The sequence below is a fragment of the Macaca fascicularis genome, chromosome 19 (assembly GCF_037993035.2).
Source record: "Macaca fascicularis isolate 582-1 chromosome 19, T2T-MFA8v1.1".
Classification (NCBI taxonomy): domain Eukaryota; kingdom Metazoa; phylum Chordata; class Mammalia; order Primates; family Cercopithecidae; genus Macaca; species Macaca fascicularis.
Genome location: NC_088393.1, coordinates 58705978 through 58727176, shown reverse-complemented (window position 1 = coordinate 58727176; position 21199 = coordinate 58705978). Strand labels below are relative to the sequence as shown.

General features: G+C 52.1%; 1 protein-coding gene, 1 long non-coding RNA gene and 3 other non-coding genes across 16 annotated transcripts; 4 read left to right on the top strand and 1 right to left on the bottom strand.

Annotated features, from left to right (window-relative positions):
- Window positions 1–450: 450 nt before the first annotated feature.
- Window positions 451–13776, bottom strand: LOC135968385 (uncharacterized). Of its 3 annotated transcripts, none has more exons than XR_010583118.1 (3): window positions 13572–13776; window positions 5542–5612; window positions 451–5067 (listed from the first exon to the last, which is right to left on the bottom strand). It is a non-coding gene; the product is annotated as an uncharacterized lncRNA (long non-coding RNA). The 3 variants fall into 3 exon arrangements; XR_010583119.1 differs by having other exon boundaries at window positions 451–4967; XR_010583120.1 differs by lacking the exons at window positions 451–5067; window positions 5542–5612 and adding an exon at window positions 9186–11274.
- LOC102135400 (uncharacterized) lies at window positions 13722–20578 on the top strand. Of its 10 annotated transcripts, none has more exons than XR_012427903.1 (4): window positions 13722–13840; window positions 16790–16830; window positions 18946–18971; window positions 19343–20578. XR_012427903.1 is itself a non-coding variant. In XM_065534776.1 (4 exons), exons 1-4 carry the CDS (start codon window positions 14098–14100, stop codon window positions 19562–19564), a joined length of 297 nt encoding a protein of 98 aa, XP_065390848.1. In that variant the 5' UTR covers window positions 14018–14097; the 3' UTR covers window positions 19565–20578. The 10 variants fall into 10 exon arrangements, 3 of the variants coding, with proteins under 3 accessions (XP_065390848.1, XP_065390847.1, XP_065390849.1); XR_012427906.1 differs by having other exon boundaries at window positions 18946–19009; XR_012427904.1 differs by lacking the exon at window positions 13722–13840 and adding an exon at window positions 14018–14105 and having other exon boundaries at window positions 18946–19009.
- LOC123570432 (small nucleolar RNA SNORD88) lies at window positions 16629–16719 on the top strand. The gene has a single exon (XR_006694611.1). It is a non-coding gene; the product is annotated as a small nucleolar RNA SNORD88 (small nucleolar RNA).
- Window positions 18773–18863, top strand: LOC123570434 (small nucleolar RNA SNORD88). Its single transcript, XR_006694613.1, has one exon. It is a non-coding gene; the product is annotated as a small nucleolar RNA SNORD88 (small nucleolar RNA).
- Window positions 19177–19267, top strand: LOC123570433 (small nucleolar RNA SNORD88). Its single transcript, XR_006694612.1, has one exon. It is a non-coding gene; the product is annotated as a small nucleolar RNA SNORD88 (small nucleolar RNA).
- Window positions 20579–21199: the final 621 nt, after the last annotated feature.

The window sequence follows — 21199 nt, the reverse complement described above, 5'->3', positions numbered from 1 at the left end:
CACACTGCGAGCTTAGTGGGGCGCTGGACAAATGTCTGCAGAACGGGAGGGGATGTTGGACCTCTGGGGTGGCGGTGCTGTGAGGACCCAGTGGGCAGGGACAAAGCCGCAAAGGGCAGGCCCTAGAGCCATGTTTGGAGTTTGCCACCGGTCCTCTTAGATCGTGGCCTGATCTAAGGGGGTGGGGCCTGAGGGGAGGTCTAATATCCGGGGCGTGGCCACGCTGAAGGGGTTGGCATGGCCATTGCTACCGGTCAGTGTCCTGAAGAGCTCGGGTGCTATTCCTGGGAGGTGCTTGGGTCTCCTTCCTGAGGGCCCAGGGTGTGCTCGGAGTCTGTCTGAGTTCCGCTGTTTGGATGTCCGCCTTGCTGTGCCCTGCTGCAAGGCCCACCCGCGATAGCTCAGCCGCCGCGCATTCAAGGGCTGCCCTCTGCTCCACATGCCCACTGGGCTTAGGTAGGACACGGCTCCTGGGAGATGGCTAGGTGGGCCGCTGGACTCCGAGTCCCACTCTCAGACACCCTCAACAGCACCCTCAAAGTTATCCAAGACACCTCGGTCACCCCAGTCATCTCCAAAGTCACCCTACTTCTGCTCTAGTCTCTCCTCGTCACCCCCCAAGGTCCCCTAGTGGCCCCATTCACATGCCAAGAACCTCCTCAGACATCCTAATGTCATCTCTTGTTGACACCTCAGAGGCTCCACAAAACACACATAGATTTGCACACAAGAAAAACTTTCAAGTCAAACACTCTAAAACCAATGTGCCCAAAAGCTTAGTTCCAGTTTACAGTGGACATTAATCCAACTTAGATTTCCAGCAGAAGAGAGTTTCACCTGTGTCTGAGCTGCTACATCTCCTCCTTTTGGCCCCTTTTCTACTTTGTCCACTTTTCAATAGTGCAAAATTGTTTTAGCCAAATAGGCTAAGACCTCGTCTGCTTTGTTTCTGGCAAACTTCACATGTCTAACACCCAACAAGAAAGAAAAAAGATCATCATATACACAGAACAGTAACAGCACTCTGGGAATTTGGGAAAATATCAGACCTCTTGGTTTTTTGTTTTTGCTTTGTTTTGTTCGTAGAGGTGGGGTCTCACTGTTACCCAGGCTGCCCACTATGCATTTCACCTAACTCACATAACCCTCCACCTAACTCACGTAACCCTGGTTGAGAGATTCTCCTGACATACGCTGCCCTCGGGGTCACAGAGGTAATCATGTGATTCTGGCTGAGCCAATCACAGTACCCCATGCCGCAGACCCTGCAATTGGCCCAAAGATGGACACATGACCAAAGCCAACCAATCAAGCTCTGCCCCAGGACTTTTTATTAGGAAGCCGTCAGAGAAGAGCAGTCTCTCCTCAAGGATTACAAGCCTGGAGCTGCCTGAGCCTTGGACCCAGCCTCACGGGGAGAGTAAAACTAAGAAGGAAAACAGACAAGAGAAAGAGCATTGAGATGTCACTCAAGTCCCTGGCTCTCGTCATTCCAGAGAGCAGCTCACTCTGTGGTTTGGTCAGAATGAGTGGACATTTGCAGCTTACCTGCCTGCTATGCATTTCACCTCCTGCCCATTCCCTATTCTCAGCCCCAGTTACAGGCCAATCAGCAAACTGTACTTCACTGTCCATATAATTGGCTCGGGGTGCTCCTGTACCCCAAGCCACACAGGACCCTTGCAAGAACTATTGGTAACTTTTTTCTACTGGACTCGGCAGTTATTATCAACTGCCAAGTTGCTAACAGCTCTGCCAGTTTTTTGTCTGTCTGTTCTCAGATCCATTCCCCGCTCTGCCCTGTTCTGCACTGCAAGGACCACATTTCCCAGCCTCCTTTGCTCACCATCTTATCACTGTGTTTGGCTAATGGGAGGCACTGGCAGAAGACTAGTTCTGGGAGGAGAGGGCAAGCCAGGGTATTTATCGCCCTGTCTATCTCTGCATATGGTGGGTCTTCAGTAGTAGTTGTATCTATTCTCTGATTCTAGCCACTTCTGAGCAATCCAACCGTGAGCCTATGCCTTCCAGAGGGCTCCAGTTTCTGGACTGTAGTAATACCACCTCCTCCCTTTGTCCTTCTGGCTGAGCAGCAGCATCCTGTAGTTCCTAACCCCTGGTTTGCCTCATTGTTTCCTATTGGCTTCTCAGCTCCTCTGTTACCCATGAACCAATTCCCTGTATTTACTTCCTTCTGAAGAATCTGGAATGATTTATTTTCCTAACTGGATTCTGACTTGCCACTACCTAGAGCCTTGAGAATGAAGCCAATCCAAGTAGCCAAAAAACAGTAATATCTGATACTATCACTTGGGCCCCTGGATCCAGCCATGCCTGAAGGCATTCCTACCCTTACCATTTTTCGCTCAGGTGATTCTATAAAGGATCACCTAGCTAGTTCAAGTTAGTTCACTCAAGCTAATACAACTAGTTCACTCAAGCTCGTTCAAGTTAAGAGTTTGTGTTACTTGTGGTTGGGCACGATGGCTCACATCTGTAATCCCAGCACTTTGGGAGGCCGAGGCAGGTGGATCATCTGAGGTCAGGAGTTCGAGACTAGCCTGGCCAACATGGTGAAAATCCATCTCTACTAAAAATACAAAAGTTAGCCAGGCATGGTGGCAGGCACCTGTAATCCCAGCTACTCGGGAGGCTGAGGCAGAAGAATCGCTTGAAACCGGGGGGTGAAGGTCTCAGTGAACCGAGATCGCATCACTGCACTCCAGCCTGGGTGAAAGAGTAAAACTCCGTCTCAAATAAAAAAAGTAAAAAAAAAAAAATTTTTAAAGAGTTTATGTCACTTGTGACCCAAAAACTCCTGACTAATTCAAGTCCCTTCCTTGGGACAGCAGGGAGCACAGAATTCAGTGTTCCCTGCAAACCAACTCCAAAATCACAATCAAAACCTAAAAATAAGTAATGAGAATTTAAAAAAACAGAACTGAATGTTCATTAAAAATCTGGAGGGAGAAACTCCCAAAGCCAAGAAGCAATTAATAAAGTCACAGAGACAAAGGTGAAGAAATTAAACTACCTAAAAATTCCAAGGCCGGGCAAAGTGGCTCATACCGGTAATCCCAGCACTTTGAGAGGCTGGGGCGGGCAGATTGCTTGAGCTCACAAGTTTGAGACCAGCCTGGGCAACATGGCAAAACTCCATCCACCTCTACCAAAAATACAAAAATACAGCTGGGAATAGTAGCGTTCCCCTGTAGTCCCAACTACTTGGGAGGCAGAGGTGAAAGGATGGCTTGAACCTGAGAGGCAGAGGTTACAGTAAGCCAAGATCTCATGCCAGTGCACTCCCGCCTGGGTGATAGAGCAAGACTTTGTCTCAGAAAAAAAAAAAATTCTAGATTTATGTACCTTAAAAAATAATGATAAGGGCCGGGCACGGTGGCTTATGCCTGTAATCCCAGAACTTTGGGAGGCCAAGGAGAGTGGATCACCTGAGGTTAGGCATTCGAGACCAGTCTGACCAACATGGTGAAACCCCATCTCTATTAAATATACAAAAAAATGAGCCAGGCCTGGTGGCACCAATTACCTACAATTCCCAGGTCAGTATCCAAGACTCTCCACCAGCCAGGAACAGTCACCGGGTCGGTATCCAAGAGCCTCCACCAGCCAGCATCAATCGCCCGGTCAACATCCAAGACCCCTTGCCAATTATTCATAATCACCAGGTCAGTATCCAAGACCCTACAACAGCTATCAGCAGTCAACAGATCAGTATCCCAGAAACACCAGCCGTTACCTACAGCCACCATTTCAGTATGCAAGGTGCTTCACCAATTTTCCAAACTCGCTGCTTCAGTATCCAAGGCTTTCACCTCCTGACTAATCATCAGTTATCCCCAGCAACAAAGATCATGGCCAAAACTACCTGTCAACAACCAAGACTGCCCACTTAAGTGTTCCAACCCCCAAGTTCCAAGCCTGGGCCATTATCAATGTGCCCCCATCACTTACCTACAGCCCCGAGCCCAGTATCAAAAGCATTGAATCAGTTATCTGGGAGTCCCAGGAGAGTCTGAAGGCGAGTGTGCTCAGCTCTGAACTCAACCAAGGTCCTCTAGACAACATCCAAAACCTTTCATTGTGCAGCTCCATTGAGGTCAATTCTGGCAGGTATGAGGCAGTGCCCAGGCCGGAGGCCAGGTTCTGAGCTAGACTTCTGGGGGAAGACTCCTGCCTGCATGAGTATGACCAAGATGCTTGGAAGGCCTGCCCTGTCCGTACCACTCCTGGGACCCATCTCTCCACTTTATCCCAGGGACCCCTTCACCTGTCACAGAACAGTTTCTTCCTTCCCTGCAATGATCTTCACAGGCACTTTATGATTCTCACCACCCCAGGGTGGTCCTCCCAGCCACGGGATGGTCCTCCTTGCCATAGGATGATCCTCACTGACTGAAATGGTCCTCACTGACTGAGATGGTCCTCACTGCCCCAGAGTAATCCTCACTGCCCCAGGATGGTCCTCACAGCACTGGGATGGTCCTCATTGTCATAGGATAGTCCCCACTGCCCCAGGATAATCCTCACCGCCCTGGGATGGTCCTCACTGCTCCGGGATGGTCCTCACTGCTCCAGAATGGTCCTCACTGCCCTGGGATAGCCCTCACTGCTCCGGGATGGTCCTCACCGCCCTGGGATGGTCCTCACTGCTCCGGGATGGTCCTCACCGCCCTGGGATGGTCCTCACTGCTCCGGGATGGTCCTCACCGCCCTGGGATGGTCCTCACTGCTCCGGGATGGTCCTCACCGCCCTGGGATGGTCGTCACTGCTCCGGGATGGTCCTCACCGCCCTGGGATGGTCCTCACTGCTCCGGGATGGTCCTCACCGCCCTGGGATGGTCCTCACTGCTCCGGGATGGTCCTCACCGCCCTGGGATGGTCCTCACTGCTCCGGGATGGTCCTCACCGCCCTGGGATGGTCCTCACTGCTCCGGGATGGTCCTCACTGCCCTGGGATGGTCCTCACTGCCGTGGGATGGTCGTCAATGCTCCGGGATGGTCCTCACTGCCCTGGGATGGTCCTCACTGCTCCGGGATGGTCCTCACTGCCCTGGGATAGCCCTCACTGCCCTGGGATGGCCCTCACTGCTCTAGAATGATTCTCACTGCCCTGGGATAGTACTCACTGGTCCAGGATGGTCCTCACTGCCCCAGGATTATCCTCACCACCCTGGGATGGTCCTCACTGCCCGAGATGGCCCTTACTTCCCTGGGGTGGTCCTCACTGCCTGGGATGGTCCTCACTGCCCGGGATGGTCCTCATTGCCTGAGATGATCCTCACTGCCCGAGATGGCCCTTACTTCCCTGGGGTGGTCCTCACTGCCTAAGATGGTCCTCCTTGCCTGAGATGGTCCTCACTCCCTGGGATGGTCCTCACTCCCCGGGATGGTCCTCACTGCCTCAGAGGGTTCTCACTGCTCTAGGATTGTCCTCACAGCCATAGAGTGGTCCTCACTTCTGGGAATGTTCCTCACTGCCCACCCCACTTCTCACTGCCCAAGAAGCTGCCCTCACCAACCTAGAGGTAGATCCTCAGTGCTAGAAGTATCAGTCTCAATGTCTCTTCTCTGGAGTCCAATTTAAATTTTCCTAAAATGAGAATAAACAATTTGCAAGAATAGGCCGGGCGTGGTGGCTCACGCCTGTAATCCCAGCACTTTGGGAGGCCGAGACGGGCGGATCACGAGGTCAGGAGATCGAGACCATCCTGGCTAACACGGTGAAACCCCGTCTCTACTAAAAAATACAAAAAACTAGCCGGGCGAGGTGGCGGGCGCCTATAGTCCCAGCTACTCGGGAGGCTGAGGCAGGAGAATGGCGTGAACCTGGGGGGCGGAGCTTGCAGTGAGCTGAGATCCGGCCACTGCACTCCAGCCTGGGCGACAGAGCAAGACTCCGTCTCAAAAAAAAAAAAAAACAAAAAAAAAAAACAATTTGCAAGAATAAACAATTTACTCCCACACCAACTGGTGACCCTTGTCCCCATGCTCAGAGCCTGGGCCAATCGTGGTGTTCCTGATTATCTTCCTTCCCCAGACTTGCCGGACCTTTCCTGGGCCTTCCTCCTCTTCTCCAGCATCACCAGCTTCTGCCTTTGCATAGCCCTAAGAAGCACCAACCTCTTTACTGGCTCCAACCCATCCGTGCTGGATTTCTTCACGTTCATCACCAGCATCCTGACAGGCACGGCACTTCCCTCAGGAACCAAGGTGAGGAGCACCTCCTCCAGTGCCAATCACGAAACCCAGTCCCATCCCCACCGCACTCCAATCCCATCCCCATCCTCACCATCATCTGCAATCCCAAACCCATCTCCTTCCAAATCTCTAACCCATTTCAATAAAAAACGTCAACCACCAGCCCAACCCTATCTCCAGCCCCAACATCAGCCGCCACTTCAACTCCCATCTCCATCACCAACACATCTCAAACTCATTCACATCCCTTTCCCTCATGTCCCTACTCCATCTCAATTCTACATTCTTTCCAATCACCAAACCATCCTCATTACCATCCCCAACCTCTCCATACATCTCAACAACCAACTTAGCACCAGGCCCAAGCATCCTCAACGTATGTTTCAAATGCAAACCAATTATATCATCTGTGAACTTCAATGCCAAACTCAATCGAATCCATTCCCAACTCCATCCTCTTACTCATATCCAATCCATTATCATCCCCAACCATAACCTATCCTCATCCACAACCCACTCCCATCCCAACCCGCCTCCAACCATAACCCATCCCCACAACAATCCAGTTCTAACCATAACCCAACCCCATCCTCATCCCCGACCACAACCCATCCCCATCCCAACCCACCCCCAGCCAGACCATCCCTGTTCCAACCCATCCCCAACCACAAACCACTCTATTTCAACCCATCCTTACCCCCTAACCATAACCCACCCCCAACCACAACTCACCCCAACTACGACCCACCTTCAACCACAACCCATCCCGACTACAACCCATTCCCAGCACCACTCTCAACCTCGTCCTCTATCACTCAAACTTCAACCTCTACCCAATACCCAATCCTATCTCTCTAAACTCATCCCAAATCCTGTCCCACCATCACCAGCAGCTCTGTGATTTTGTTCAAACTACTTCATCTCTCCAAGCCACAGTTTTCTCATCTGTAGGATTGGGACAAAATTTGCTGCCACGTGGAAATGTACCGAGGATTGAATTAGAAATGTCAGTACTTAGCCGAATGCGGTGGCTCACACCAGCACTTTGGGAGGCGGAGGCAGGCAGATCACCTGAGGTCAGGAGTCCAAGACCAGCTTGGCCAAGATGGTGAAACCCCATCTCTACCAAAAAACGCAAACATTAGCCAGGCATGGTGGATTGCATCTGTAGTCCCAGCTACTGAGGTGGCTGAGGTGGGAGATCACTTGAACCCAGGAGGCAGAGGTTGCAATGAGCCAGCATTGCACCACTGCACTCCAGCCTGGGCAACAGAGTGAGACCCTGTCTCAAAAAAAAAAAAAAAAAAAAAAAAAAAAAAAGGAATAAAAGAAAATGTCAGTACTCAATGGTAGTTATTTAACTGTGTACAAGTTCTTACCACGATAATCCTTCCAACCCCAGCCAAATAACTTAAAATTAATATTCAAATTAGAATAGTTTAGTTTCCATGCATGTGCCCAATCATACTTTAAGAGAGGGTTAATTTGGAAATTAGGGATATTGTGTTCCTGTCCCTTGTAGTAATTGATCACAACTTTTAGTTGCTTCAGGAAAACATTCTTGCAGAGTGATAATAAGGTCAAGAATAGAGGACATTCAACTTCCTATTTCCTTGTTAGTAAAAAGCATCTGGCTGGGCGTGGAGGCTCACGCCTGTAATCCCAGCACTTTGGGAGTCCCAGGCGGGTGGATCACGAGGTCAGGAGTTCAGACCAGCCTGGCCAACATAGTGAAACCCCGTCTCTCCTAAAAATACAAAAATTAGCCGGGCATGGTGGTACATGCTTGTAGTCCCAGTTACTCGGGAGGCTGAGGCAGGAGAATCGCTTGAACCTGGGAGGCGGAGGTTGCGGTGAGCCAAAATTGTGCCACTGCACTCCAGCCTGGGCAACAGACTCTGTCTCAAAAAAAAAGAAAAAGAAAAAAAGCATTTACCTAGTTTATCTAGTAGCTCTTCCTAATTGTTTAAATACAAAGTACAGAGGCCGGGCGCGGTGGCTCAAGCCTGTAATCCCAGCACTTTGGGAGGCCGAGACAGGCGGATCACGAGGTCAGGAGATCGAGACCATCCTGGCTAACACAGTGAAACCCCGTCTCTACTAAAAAATACAAAAAAAAAAACTAGCCGGGCGAGGTGGCGGGCGCCTGTAGTCCCAGCTACTCGGGAGGCTGAGGCAGGAGAATGGTCTAAACCCGGGAGGCGGAGCTTGCAGTGAGCTGAGATCCGGCCACTGCACCCCAGCCTGGGCGACAGAGCAAGACTCTGTCTCAAAAAAAAAAAAAAAAAAAAATACAAAGTACAAGGTATAGAACATTGCACAAAAAAACTATGAGATTTTAAAAAAGTATAGAAAACACGTTCGTTTTAAACCATCTATAACAGAACATTTTTCTTTTTTTTTTTTTTTTTTGAGACGGAGTCTGGCTCTGTCGCCCGGGCTGGAGTGCAGTGGCCGGATCTCAGCTCACTGCAAGCTCCGCCCCCCGGGTTTACGCCATTCTCCTGCCTCAGCCTCCCGAGTAGCTGGGACTACAGGCGCCCGCCGCCTCGCCCGGCTAGTTTTTTGTATTTTTTAGTAGAGACGGGGTTTCACCGTGTTCGCCAGGATGGTCTCGATCTCCTGACCTAGTGATCCGCCCGTCTCGGCCTCCCAAAGTGCTGGGATTACAGGCTTGAGCCACCGCGCCCGGCTACAGAACATTTTTCTATAAGAAAATCATTTATGTCTATTTCTCCTTTTAATTAAACAGAAAATACCTTTTATATTATTTTTCAATAACATCAGACAAAACTACCCAGTACTCCACTGTTCAGGGGAAAAAGTCTTTTCCTATTCACAAATTATCTTTTTTTTTTTGAGATGGAGTCTCACTCTGTCGCCCAGGCTGGAGTGCAGTGGCCAGATCTCAGCTCACTGCAAGCTCCGCCTCCCCGGTTCACGCCATTCTCCTGTCTCAGCCTCCCGAGTAGCTGGGACTACAGGCGCCCGCCACCTCGCCCGGCTAGTTTTTTGTATTTTTTTAGTAGAGACGGGGTTTCACCGTGTTAGCCAGGATGGTCTCAATCTCCTGACCTCGTGATCCGCCCGTCTCGGCCTCCCAAAGTGCTGGGATTACAGGCTTGAGCCACCGCGCCCGGCCCACAAATTATCTTTAATTCATGTCATTCCAATATATCCAGAATGACCAAGTTCCTCGTCTATTGCTTCAGAAGCCCTAAAGACCCAATACAATGAAAATAATCAATCCCAATCCCAAAGGGCTTGCTGTGTACCAGGAAATGTGCCAACCTCAATAACTCCTCATGATGGCCCAAGGAGACAGGACCTAGGATTGTGCCCACTCTACAGATGAGGAAACTGAAGCTCAGGGATATGGCATGGCTGCCCTAAGTCCAGAGGTAGAGGCAGGGAAGATCCCTGCTGTTGGCCTCAGAACCTGTGGTTACAGACTTACCACTGCCTGGTTAAAGCCCAAGGCTTGCACTTTCAGTATCCTCTAGCAGGACACAGTCAGGAGCCCATCGTCCTGCTTAGGAGCAAAGGTGCAGGGTCTGGGAGGTTAAAGAAAGTGGGGAAATAATGAGCCAGAGCCAGGCAGCCCCATGACTATGGGAAGGAGTCCTCACATACCTGATTCTCAGCCTCCTAACACCTGTGCTCATGCAGCAAACCAGCATCATACTGGGTATCCTGTTCTATCTGCTGCAGGCCCACAAGTACCTGCAGGAAGGCGTGACCTACCAGCTGGCACTCAGCTTCTAGCTGACCTGGGCCAGTGTCTTCCTCTTCCTGATGACCGCTGTGGGAGAGGATGAAGTTGGGTTTGGGCACGGGTTCAGGGATGCAGACAGGAATCTTGTGGGATAGCATTTGGGACAGGGGTGGGGTTGTGGACAGGGCTGGATAGGAAGTGACGAAGTGGGAGGTGGGATTGGGGATGCATGTGGGGCTGGATAATGAGGATGGGACTGGGTTGGAGTTTGGGAATGGGTTAGGGACAGTGTAGGGGATGAAGGTGAGTTTCGGTTTAGGGATGGGTTTGGGAATAGGTTAGGGGATAAGATGGAACTGGTGATGGGTTTAAGAATAGTTTTGGGGATGGGGTTTGACGCAGAGCAGGGCATGCAACTGGGCTTGGGGACAGGACTGTGATTGGGATTGGGCAGATGAACTCTGTGTCACATCTCCTGTGCCCTCTTCCTCTCCACAAGGCTTCTTGTCCTATCTGAATTGCATGTACTTCTGGTCTATCCTGGCGCTCCAGCCCATCCGGACCTAAGGCATGTGAATGATGCCACTGTGGGCTTGCTCCCACAGCACTCTGTCAAGCGTCTGATGACCCTGCTCTCTGGCCCCTCACCCCACCAAGATGTGTCTTTTTTCAGTCCCTTATGACCCGCCTCAATCCTGATTCATAATATGTCTTTTAAAATAATCTGTATTTTCTGCCCAGAATATTCTTTACTTTAGCTCTGAGCCTTGGAAGCATTGGTGGAACTGAAAGCCCTCTCTGGGGCCATGTTTGGGCCCTCTGGGCTACGTAGAGGGATAGGGAAAGGAAGGGAAGGGACTCATAAGTAAGGGACTCAAGGCACAAGGTCAACCAAGAGGCCAAGCCAGTGGTCCCTGGCATACACACAGTGCTTAATCAGTGTTTGCCGAATATCTCATTCTCCCCAAACCCTTTTAGCTTCATCCTTTATTTTTGTGGTCCTTAATAATTCACCCTTCCGGAGGCAAATTTCCCCCTGCACCCACACTTCACCTCCTGCCCTTACCAGTAGCTCCTTCCACCACCCTTTCTTTTCCCCAATGTCCCCCAGTAGAGGACTGTGTAACGGCCCTTTGAAGATGGTTTGGGGCTAACAGAGAGCCATTTCCTGGACAGGGCAGAGTTGCAAGTCAAGTACAAAGTCATATCATTGTCCTACAGGGCCTTGGCCTGGGGCTGCCATCTATCTCCCTCTCCTACAGTGGCTAAGCTGCCTGGCTTTGAGTCTAGGCTCTGTCACTCAGTAGCTCTGTGACCAGAGGCAAGGTGTGGAACCCATCTGTAAAAGGAGAATAATAGTAGTTTAATCTAGATAGGATTTAACACAATGCCTGGCCCATAGTGTGTGCTCTTTCTGTACTATTGCAATAATCCTACCCCGTTTCCTGCAAAAGGCTCCCAAATTTATTTACTTACTTACTTAATTTTGAGATAGGGTCTCTCTCTGTCACGTAGGCTGGAGTGCAGTGGCGCAACAGCTCATTGCAGCCTCAACCTCCTGGGCTCAAGCGATTCTCCCACCTCAGCCTCCTGAGTAGCTGGCTCCACAGGCATGTGACACCACGCCTGGCTAATTTTAATTTTTTTTTTTGTAGACATTGATCTCTCTTATATTGCTCAGTCTGGTCTCAAGCTTCTGGGCTCAAGCCATTCTCCCGCTTCGGCCTCCCAAAGTGCCGGGATTATAGGGTTAAACCACTACTCCTGGCTGCAAATTTCATCTTTAAACACAGATGGGGCTGCAACTATGTGCCAGACACTGGGTGGATAGCACTGATCAAACCAGACACAAATCCTTATCCTTATGGAATTGACACTCGGCAGGGCAGCAAAATATGTCCATAAACAGGTAGTTAGGGCCGGGCATGGTGGCTCACACCTGTAATCGCAGCACTTTAGGAGGCTGAGGTGGGTAGATGGCTTGAGCCCAGAAGTTCAAAACCAGCCTAGGCAACAGGGCGAAACCCTGTCTCTACAAAAAATACAAAAATTATCTGGGCATGGTGGTGTCCTCTTGTAGTCTTAGCTACACGAAGGCTGAGGCAGATGGACTGATTAAGCCTGAGAAGTCGAGGCTGTGATGAGCAGTATTATGCCACTGCATTCCAGCCTGGGTGACAGAGCGAGACCCTGTCTCAAAATATAAAATAAAATAAAGCAGATAATAGGTTAGAGGTAAATGTTATGAGGAAAAATATAGGAGGGTAAGTGAGATGGGATTGAGAAGAAGAGAGCCTCATAGTCGTATAAAGTGGAGGCAAGGAGGTCAGGGCACTCCACTCCAGGATGACATCTGAGCAGGGACAGGACCAAGGGAGGCAGAAAACCATGCAGATGGGGGAAAACAGTTCCAGGCAGAGGACAGCACGTGCAAAGTCCCTGAAGTAAAAACGTCCTTGGCAGGTTCTAGGAGCACCAGGGAGGCCAAGGGAGAGGAAAGAGATGCAGGCTGAGAGGGGACAGGGGCCAGATCACCAAGGGCTGCATGGGTCACAGTGAGGACTTTGCTTTTATGCTGGAGTTAGGCAGCAGCCAGTGACATAAATGTCTCTTATTTCCTTAAGAGAGGAATGTAGGTCTCTTCCTTTTACTTCAGACCACAAGGTTCATGAAAGGACTCTCCTCACTGACCAGGGACCCACCACACAAAACGTGTTCAATTCACACAAAGGAGCCCTTTGATATTGTTTGTTGAATGAGATAATTCTGTATGTACTCATATGGGAAACAACTTATGGGACAAATTAGAGTGGAAAAAAGTATCTTTATTCATTGTATGTGTGTATGTGTGTGTGTGTGTGTATAAAGTCCACACCAGGCCAGGCCTGGTGGCTCACACCTGTAATCCCAGTGCTTTGGGAGGTTGAGGCAGGCGGATCACTTGAGGTCAGGAGTTCAAGACCAGCCTGGTCAACATGGTGAAACCCTGTCTCTATTAAACATACAAAAAAAAATTAGCTGGGCGTGGTGATGGGCACCTGTAATCCCAGCTACTCGGGAGGCTGAGGCACAAGAACTGCTTGAACTCGGGAGGCAGAGGGTGAAGTGAGCTGAAATCAGGTCACTGCACTCCAGCCTGGGCCACAGAGCAAGACTCCACCTGAAAAAATGAAACATAAATAAAGTCCACCCCAAACTGTTGACAGTGAAACTCCTAGAAAGTGAGTTTGGAGTAGGAAGTTTCATTTTTTTATTTTAAAAATAATCATATAAGTGGAAAGACTGTATAATCGTATCAGTGGAAAGATACTCCTCAGCTCTCCAACCCTACCAAGAATGCAGGCCCCCAGGCCTTAGACCATCAAAAGTGGGTGTGAGCCCCAAAAGCCTCCCTCAGCTCCACGAGTCCCAGCTCCCAACCCCCTCTCCTCCCAAACAAGGGAATCGCGACCCCAGCCCCTCCTCCCTCAGATCCAGAAGTGCAGACCCCCAGCCCCTCCTCCCTCAGACCCAGGAGTCCAGGTCCCCAGTCCCTCCTCCCTCAGACCCAGGAGTCCGGGACCTCATCCCCCGCTTCTCCAGACCCAGGGTCCCTCCTTCCGGCCCTTGCTTCCCTGCTCTAGACCGGCCTCTCACCGTGTGGGCTCCGCCTTTAACTCTGCGCCACGTGGGCGCTTTCCCAGGACTGCCCCCTGTCAATCTCCGCACTGGCCCCCGCCTCCCGACCCATGGCGGGGACTTAATTTCGGTCCGGCCCTTCGGCTTGGGCCCCGCCTCTGCAGCCTCAGCTCTAACCCCGGCCGCGCAAATAGTCCCAGCGGCTTCTCTCTCGGGTCGGGCCGCCCTTGGGGGCCTTTCACTTCACGGCCCATCTTTGGTGCTGTCTTCAGAGTTGCCGGACGCAGGTAACAAGACAATCGTTTCCATCATGTCCTTGCCCCTTTTTGTCAGCCCCAGAGACAACGTCTCCTCGCTTGTTCAGGAAGATTCTAGCGGAAGCAGGCGGTATTCCTTTTCCTAAGCATGAAATGGGGTTTCCCAAACAGGCGTGTGTATTGGACGCCTCTGGCGGAGAGCAGGCTGGCGCCGAGGCCCGGCCTTGAGAGCGGCGCGCACTATAAAGCGGCGCATACTGCAACGCGCGTTCGCTTTGTCGAGAGAAATGCTGGGGTGAGGTTCTTAATTGTGGCTTTTTCCCGGCTGTGTGGCGGGGCTTTGAGATGATGGACGCACGTGTCCTGAAGGTCTCGAGGTTGGAACGGGAGCGGCCAGGTAGTCGCGTGGACAGGGTCAGGGCGTTTGCAGGGACCCAGAGAGCGCGCTCTGGGGCGAGTCTGGAAGTTTTCTGCGGGGATGGTGGTGGCTGTTTGGGGCACTTGGGAGGTGGCGACTTCTACAGCTGGCGCGAGCGGGAATGCCGGGGCGGACCCTCCTCCGTCTGCCCCGCGGCGGAGCTCCCCGCTTGTGCTGTCCGAACGCCGCGGGCCTCCGCCATCTTGTCCGTTATGGTTGGGGGAGAGGGGTGGGCGGGTTGGGAGGCGACATTGAGTTCTTTCCGAGGGTTTCAGATGCTTCCTTAGGATTTCGCTCTTGTGTTCACAATTCTGGACGGCTGGCGTTTTTGTGCAACCTAGAACAAAGACGGGGACGGAAGAGGAGGGGGCTTTGGGGGGGTTCCATAGGGGCAGAGACAGGGTATCGAGTTACCAAGAAGTGGGATTGAGGTTTCTAGGTGAATTGCTGGGGTTTTTTGAGAACCATGTAGGAATGGATGTAGAAGAAAGCAAACGAGGCCTTTGCTTACCTGCAGGAGTCATTCTGATCGTTCATGCCACGTGAGAGGGTTTTGTTAACGTTAGTTGTTGGCTTAGGTCCTTTAAGGTCTTGAACATCGGTTTCCTGACTTGAGCAGGGCCCATGCCCCTGCCGAGGAGGCTCACCCTGGAAGCAGCTAGCCGATTTCCTATCACCCCCACCACGACCCTGCGAGGATCTCTATTTGACTTTGCTCCTTCAGGCATCCACCTAGAAAATCATTGAGTTTGTTCATGTCACAAGTGAAAGTATTTTTCTCATGCGTTCATCATTGGCACGTCCTCCTTTGGCAATATTAAAATCTACTAACAAATGGGAAAGTAACATTTGCACCATCTTGCCATATTCAAGAACTTTGTGCTTAGGTGAAAGTAAGTTTCATGGCCGGGCGCCGTGGCTCACGCCTATTATCCCAGCACTTTGGGAGGTGGGTGGGTCGCTTGACCCTAGGAGTTCGAGACCCGCCTGAGCAACATGGCAAAACCCCATCTCTGGGAAAAGTAGAAGGTGAGCCAGGCGTGGTAGTGCGGGCCTGTAGTTCCAGCTACTTATGGAGGAAGTGGGAGGATCGCCTAAGCCTAGGAGGCAGAGGTTGTCTTTAGCCAAGATCGCGCCACTGCACTCCAGCCTGGGCAACAGAACTCTTTGCCCTGAAAGAAGTAGTGTACTTGTATATCTAAAGTACCATTTTTCTACTTAATGTTATTAGCATTGTCACCCTTAATGACGTTAATTCCTTAATACTGCAGTTAACAGTCTGCTTTGTGCCTGATCCTCAGTCATCTTCGAAATGGTTTTTTGTTTGTTTGTTGTTTTTTTTTTGAGACGGAGTCTCACTCTGTCCCCCAGGCTGGAGTGCAGTGGCGCGATCTCGCCTCACTGCAGGCTCCACCTCCCGGGTTCACGCCATTCTCCTGCCTCAGCCCCCCAAGTAGCTGGGACTACAGGCGCCCGCCACCATGCCCGGCTAATTTTTTTGTGTTTTTAGTAGAGACAGAGTGTCACCGTGTTAGCCAGGATGGTCTCGATCTCCTGACCTCGTGATCCGCCCACCTCGGCCTCCCAAAGTGCTGGGATTACAGGCGTGAGCCACCGCGTCCGGCCCATGGAAATGTCTTTTACAACTGATATGTTCAAACTTGACTCAGTCGAGGGTCTCTGCTCATTACTTACTATTATTTAGAAGTTGGCTTGGTTTCTTCCTAGAATAGCCCTCTTCCTCCTCCCTTCTCTCAATAAGTTCTTCCAGGGGATTTATGTCTTGGCAGCTTTCTGTTTATGGCTTATGAGCAGGTGTAGACAGTGCTAAAGAAACCTGCAAAGGGTTGGGGATGAACACTGGGGACATCCTCATGTAGTGCATTTGGTATCCTGCTCATCCCATGAGGACAGTCCCCCGAGGACCTGTGGCACTGGGGAGGTTGGGGCATCTTGGTGTTTTTCCATGAGCAAAACTGGTCATTCCTACCTTCTGGATGGGTTTTGAGTTTCCTACCCACCCCCCCCCCCTTTTTTTTTTTTTTTTTTGAGACATAGTCTTGCTCTGTCACCCAGGTTGGAGTGCAGTGGCGCAACTCGGCTCACTGCACAACCTCCGCCTCCTGGGTTCAAGCAATTCTGCCTCAGCCTCCCGAGTAGCTGAGATTACAGGCATGCGCCACCAAGCCTGGCTAATTTAGTAGAGATGGGGTATCATCATATTGGTCAGGCTGGTCTCGAACTCCGAACTTCGTGATCCGCCCACCTCGGCTTCTCAAAGTGCTGGGGTTACAGGCATGAGGCACTGTGCCCGGCCACGTTTCCTACTCTTTAAGCTCTGTTAGCTTGGCCTTTGTTCCTGAAGGTAAGTGGCCTCAGGACCTGGTTGCAGAGGGACTGGGGCTCCCATGATGTCTAGCACTGGGCTCCGATCACCCCTGAGGACACAGTGCACCCCAGGACCTTTGACACCTGGGAGTCTGAGGGGCCCCAGTTTTAATGGCTCATGGACTTGCAGACTATTTCTTCCCCCACCCTCACTGTGTCTTTCTGTGTTACAGGTGCAGCTTCAAGCTTAGGACTACCCACCATGCCCATCCAGGTAAGAACCCTTGCTCCTGCTCCTTGACTCACCTGGGTTTAAAATATCTGACTGTATAAGTTGACTTCATACCGTATCTCTGGCAACTAATTTATGTGTCAACGATTGTACTCAGTGTTGACATACAAAAACCATCTCAGGCCAGGCGTGGTGGCTCACGCCTGTAATCCCAGCACTTTGAGAGGCTGAGGTAGGTGGGCTACCTGAGGTCTGGAGTTTGAGACCAACCTGGCCAACATGGTGAAACCCCGTCTCTACTAAAAGTGCAAAAAATTAGCCAGGCGTGGTGGCGCATGCCTGTAATCCCAGCTACTTGGGAAACTGAGGCAGGAGAATCACTTGAACCCGGGAAGCAGCCTGGGCAAGAAGAGTGAAACTCCGCAGCAAGCCTGGGTCCAAATCCCAGCTCTGCTGTTTATAGCCTTTGAGACATTTCACCAGGCCGTCGCTCTTATGCACCTCACTGCTGTGTCTGTGGAGCAGGCACCGAGCAGATGGCCCAGGACAGTAGCACTTCCTGCCGTCCAAAGGTAGGGCTTGAATAAGAAGAGGAATGTGTGGACTGGAGAGAACAAGCATTTGTGTTTCAGGGGAAAGAACTAATCAAACATGTCAAAACTCAGCAGTGGAGAAGAAACAGTGACTCCCAAGTGATCCTGTCACGTTGTTCATGGGTTTTGTAGGCTGAATGCAATGTGTCTTTAAGCACAGCTTAGCCTCCAGTGAACCATTTATATATAAACTGATACACTTCAAGGAATCCCTATTTTCACAATAAAAATAACAGGCTTTATCAGGAGAATTCTTTCAAAGAACAAAATCACTAGACAAGCATGAGTGTGTTATCAGAAAAGAGACAGGTGTTCTCAGCTCTGGGAGGATTTTCATTTGTTCCTTAGATGTCAGGAGCTGGAACGGTGGCTGCAGTGAAATAGACCTGAAAGTGTGTTCTCTAGGTTCTTGGAGGTTTCAGCTGTTTCTGGCAAGGGCTGCTTCTGGGGAGGGTTGGCTGGGATTGCAGCTCCCCTGAGTATCTGAGGGTCCTGTGCTCTTAATCCGAGATCCTCTGTGGGGAGTGAATGGAGCTGAGCGTTTGTCATGGCTGGCTTAGAGGGAATTCCTGGGGACATAAGGAGTGGGGTCGGTGCCAGTTGGGTAGGGATGTGTGAGAGGTGAGAAGACAGAGCTGGTGTGGGATAGGGAAGACAGAAGGGACATGTAGCATCTGGATTCTAGGCCAGCGCCTTCCGTACGACCGTCCAGATAGAAATGTTCCTCGCCTTGTCCCGTGTGGCAGCCACTGGCCACGGGTGGCTCTTGGACACCTGGAATGTGGCTAGTTTGTGGCTGGGAGCCGGGTTTTTAATTTTTCTTGGCTAGTTTAAACAAGGGCCCCCTTTTTGGACAAAGCACATTTCTTTGCAAAATGGAGCTTTTGGTGTTTTGTGGTTGATAAACAGCAGCTCACACTGAACGAGTGCCCACAGTGTTAGTGCTTTTGCAAAAAATAAACTGAACTTACCCTGCCAGGGTCCCAGTGGGAGGCAGCTGCCCCTTCCCCATGTCACAGAAGGTTCTGGTGAAGTCAGAGCAGCTTGGAAGAGCTGGGTTGGGGCAGCAGACCTGAGACGCAGGCAGAGGCAATTGAGGGGTATCCCATTAGGGCACGGGAGGTCCAAGCAGAAGGGTTTGGTCCCGTCCTCTCACTGAACCCCACAGATGTGCCGTTTTCCAGAGAAACACCACTGTGGTGGGGGTGAGGTCAGTGGGCCTAGATTATACAAGGAGCCACACCCAGACTGAGCTGGATGGGGGAGGGGGGCGGCCTGGCATCCCCAGGGACCAAGTGTCATTCAGTTTGTTGCCCGATCTCTCAGCGCCCTTCTGTGATGTCCCCCTCAGGACAGCAGGTGGCCCTGGGACCCATGTCAGGAGGGTGTGAGGGCACCATGATGACCAGCACTGGGCTCCGACCGCCACTGAGGACACAGTGCCCCCCCGGGACCTTTGACACCCGGGGGTCTGAGGGGCCCTGACTCTGGGGAGGGCTCATGGGGTGTCTTGACTGCCCTGCACCTTACTGACCTTCCCTCCCCTGTGCCCTCCTGCCTCCAGGTGCTGAAGGGCCTGACCGTCACTTGGTAAGAACAGAGGAGGCTGCCTGTTACTCATGGTGATGGTGAGAAGGTGGACGTAGACAGGTGCCCAGCAAGTGCCAAGCCGGTCGCTGCCGTAGGCACTGCATTAACCTTCTTAGTAACCCTGTTGGCGGGCGGAGGTGGGATGGGGGCTGGGACTGGGTTGTAGCAAGATGTCCAGTGTTGGGTCTTGAAAGGGCTGCACTTGGGGACCCCATGATGTCCAGCACTGGGCTCCGACTGCCCCTGAGGACATGGTGCACCCCGGGACCTTTGACACCCGGGGGTCTGAGGGGCCCCACTCCAGGAGGTGATGGGTGGGGGTGTGGCCATTTCCCCCATTCAGCGCCTTTTCTATGTCCTTCCCCTGACAGCGTCCCTGCAGGCTCTCTGCTGTTTCCTGCCTAGGCGTGGCTGCAGCCATGGTTAGGAAAGTGCTGCACCCACCCACCTGGGCCGGAGCTGGTTCTGCTCCTGCTACAGGGATACTGAGCTCCTGGCTGTCTCCGCAACAGGCTCTCCTGGGCCCTGCAGGTGGACGGCCGGGCCCCTGCCTTGTGCCTCATCTCAAGAACTGCTGCTGCTGGCCGACCTGATCCGACCTGACAACGTGCCATCTTCAGCTACCACTGCGAGGCCCTGAGGGCAACAGCAGCGCGGCACTGCCCACCTGGCTGCTGGTGGCCTGGTGCCAGCTGGGAGTCCTCCCAGCACTTCGAGGCCACTGAGCCGCCCTTCCAGCCCTGGCCCACCATGGAGAGGGGTATCCAGCTTCCTCTTCAACCTCATCATCTGCCCCTGAGCCAGTGACTCCCAAGGACATGCCTGTTAGGTTACCCAGGGCCTGTACCAGCGCCAGCTGGTCAAGGGCATGACGTTGTTCTAGGCCGTCCTGGACATCCAGGCCATTGCCAACAGCAGGTTGCTTTCCATGGAGCCAGAGGCTGCCAGGCTCACGCTAGGACCCAACCCAGTGCACAAGGACCTGGCTGTTGAGCCGCACACCCTGGAGAAGGTGGATGAGTGGGCTACCAAGGGCTTCCTGCAGGCTAGGGGAGGAGCCAGCCTGCTCCCCTGTTCTGACCAGGCCTGCGGGGAGGAGCTGCCCATATGCCACCATGAGACCTGGGCCTGGCTCCCGAGGACAGATACCGCCTGGTCTGGTGCTCCAGGGGTGAAGCAGGCCAGAATCCTGGGGGAGCTGCTCCTGGTTTGAGCTGCAGTCAGGAAGTGCGGGACAGGGTAGGGGAGGCAAAAAGCCTTGGGCAGTACCCTCCCCGTGGAGCCATTCGGCATCTCTTGAGCTGGCCACACCCTGACACTATGTTCAAGGGCTCCGGAAGAGAGGGGTGTCTGTCCCCAACCTCTCCCCCGTGGGTGTCACTGGCCAGACGTCATGAGGGGAGCAGGCTGCGTGAGTGGACACTTACCATGAGTCCCTGGGGGGAGTGATTCCCCCAGGCATTGTGTGCCATACTACATTTCTGTCCAGGCAGCAGGGTAGGTGGGTACCATGGGTGCCCACCCCTCTGCCACATGGAGCCCCAAAGCACTGCAGGACAAGCAGGGAGACCCCACACCCATGACATAAAAGCATCTTGAAGCTTTTACTTAGTGTTTGTAAGGATTGGTTTGTTTTGTTTTTGAGATGGTTTTTGCTCTTGATGCCCAGGCTGCAGTACAGTGGTGCAATCTTGGCTCACTGCAACTTCCACCTCCTGGGTCCAGGTGATTCTCCTGCCTCAGCCTCCCAAGTAGCTGGGATTACAGGCGCCTGCCACCACGCCTGGCTCTGTATTTTCAGTAGAGATGAGGTTTCACCATGTTGGCCATGCTGGTCTCGAACTTCTGACCTCAGGTGATCCACCCGCCTTGGCCTCCCAAAGTGCTCGGATTATAGATGTGAGCTGCCACCACCACGCCAGGCCTGTCATGGGTTTTCTCTTAAGACCTCTGTTGCTATGCCTTCTCTCTGAAAGTGTGCATTGGCTGTGTGCTGTGGTCAGCCCCAGTCCCTTTTGATGGGTCTGGTTTTGCTGTGTGTAGCTTCTGTCTGGTCTGAGTTCTGGGTCTGGGTTTAGGGTGTGTTGGGGCCAGGATCACAGGTGACAGCTCTGCGAGGACTCACTGAGCCCTGGCGGTTCTGGCTTCACAGCTGAGGTCTTGGGCACAGGGGACCCTGTTAAACCATGGACATACCGCTTAGCCCTCTGTGGGCTCAGCTGCTGAGC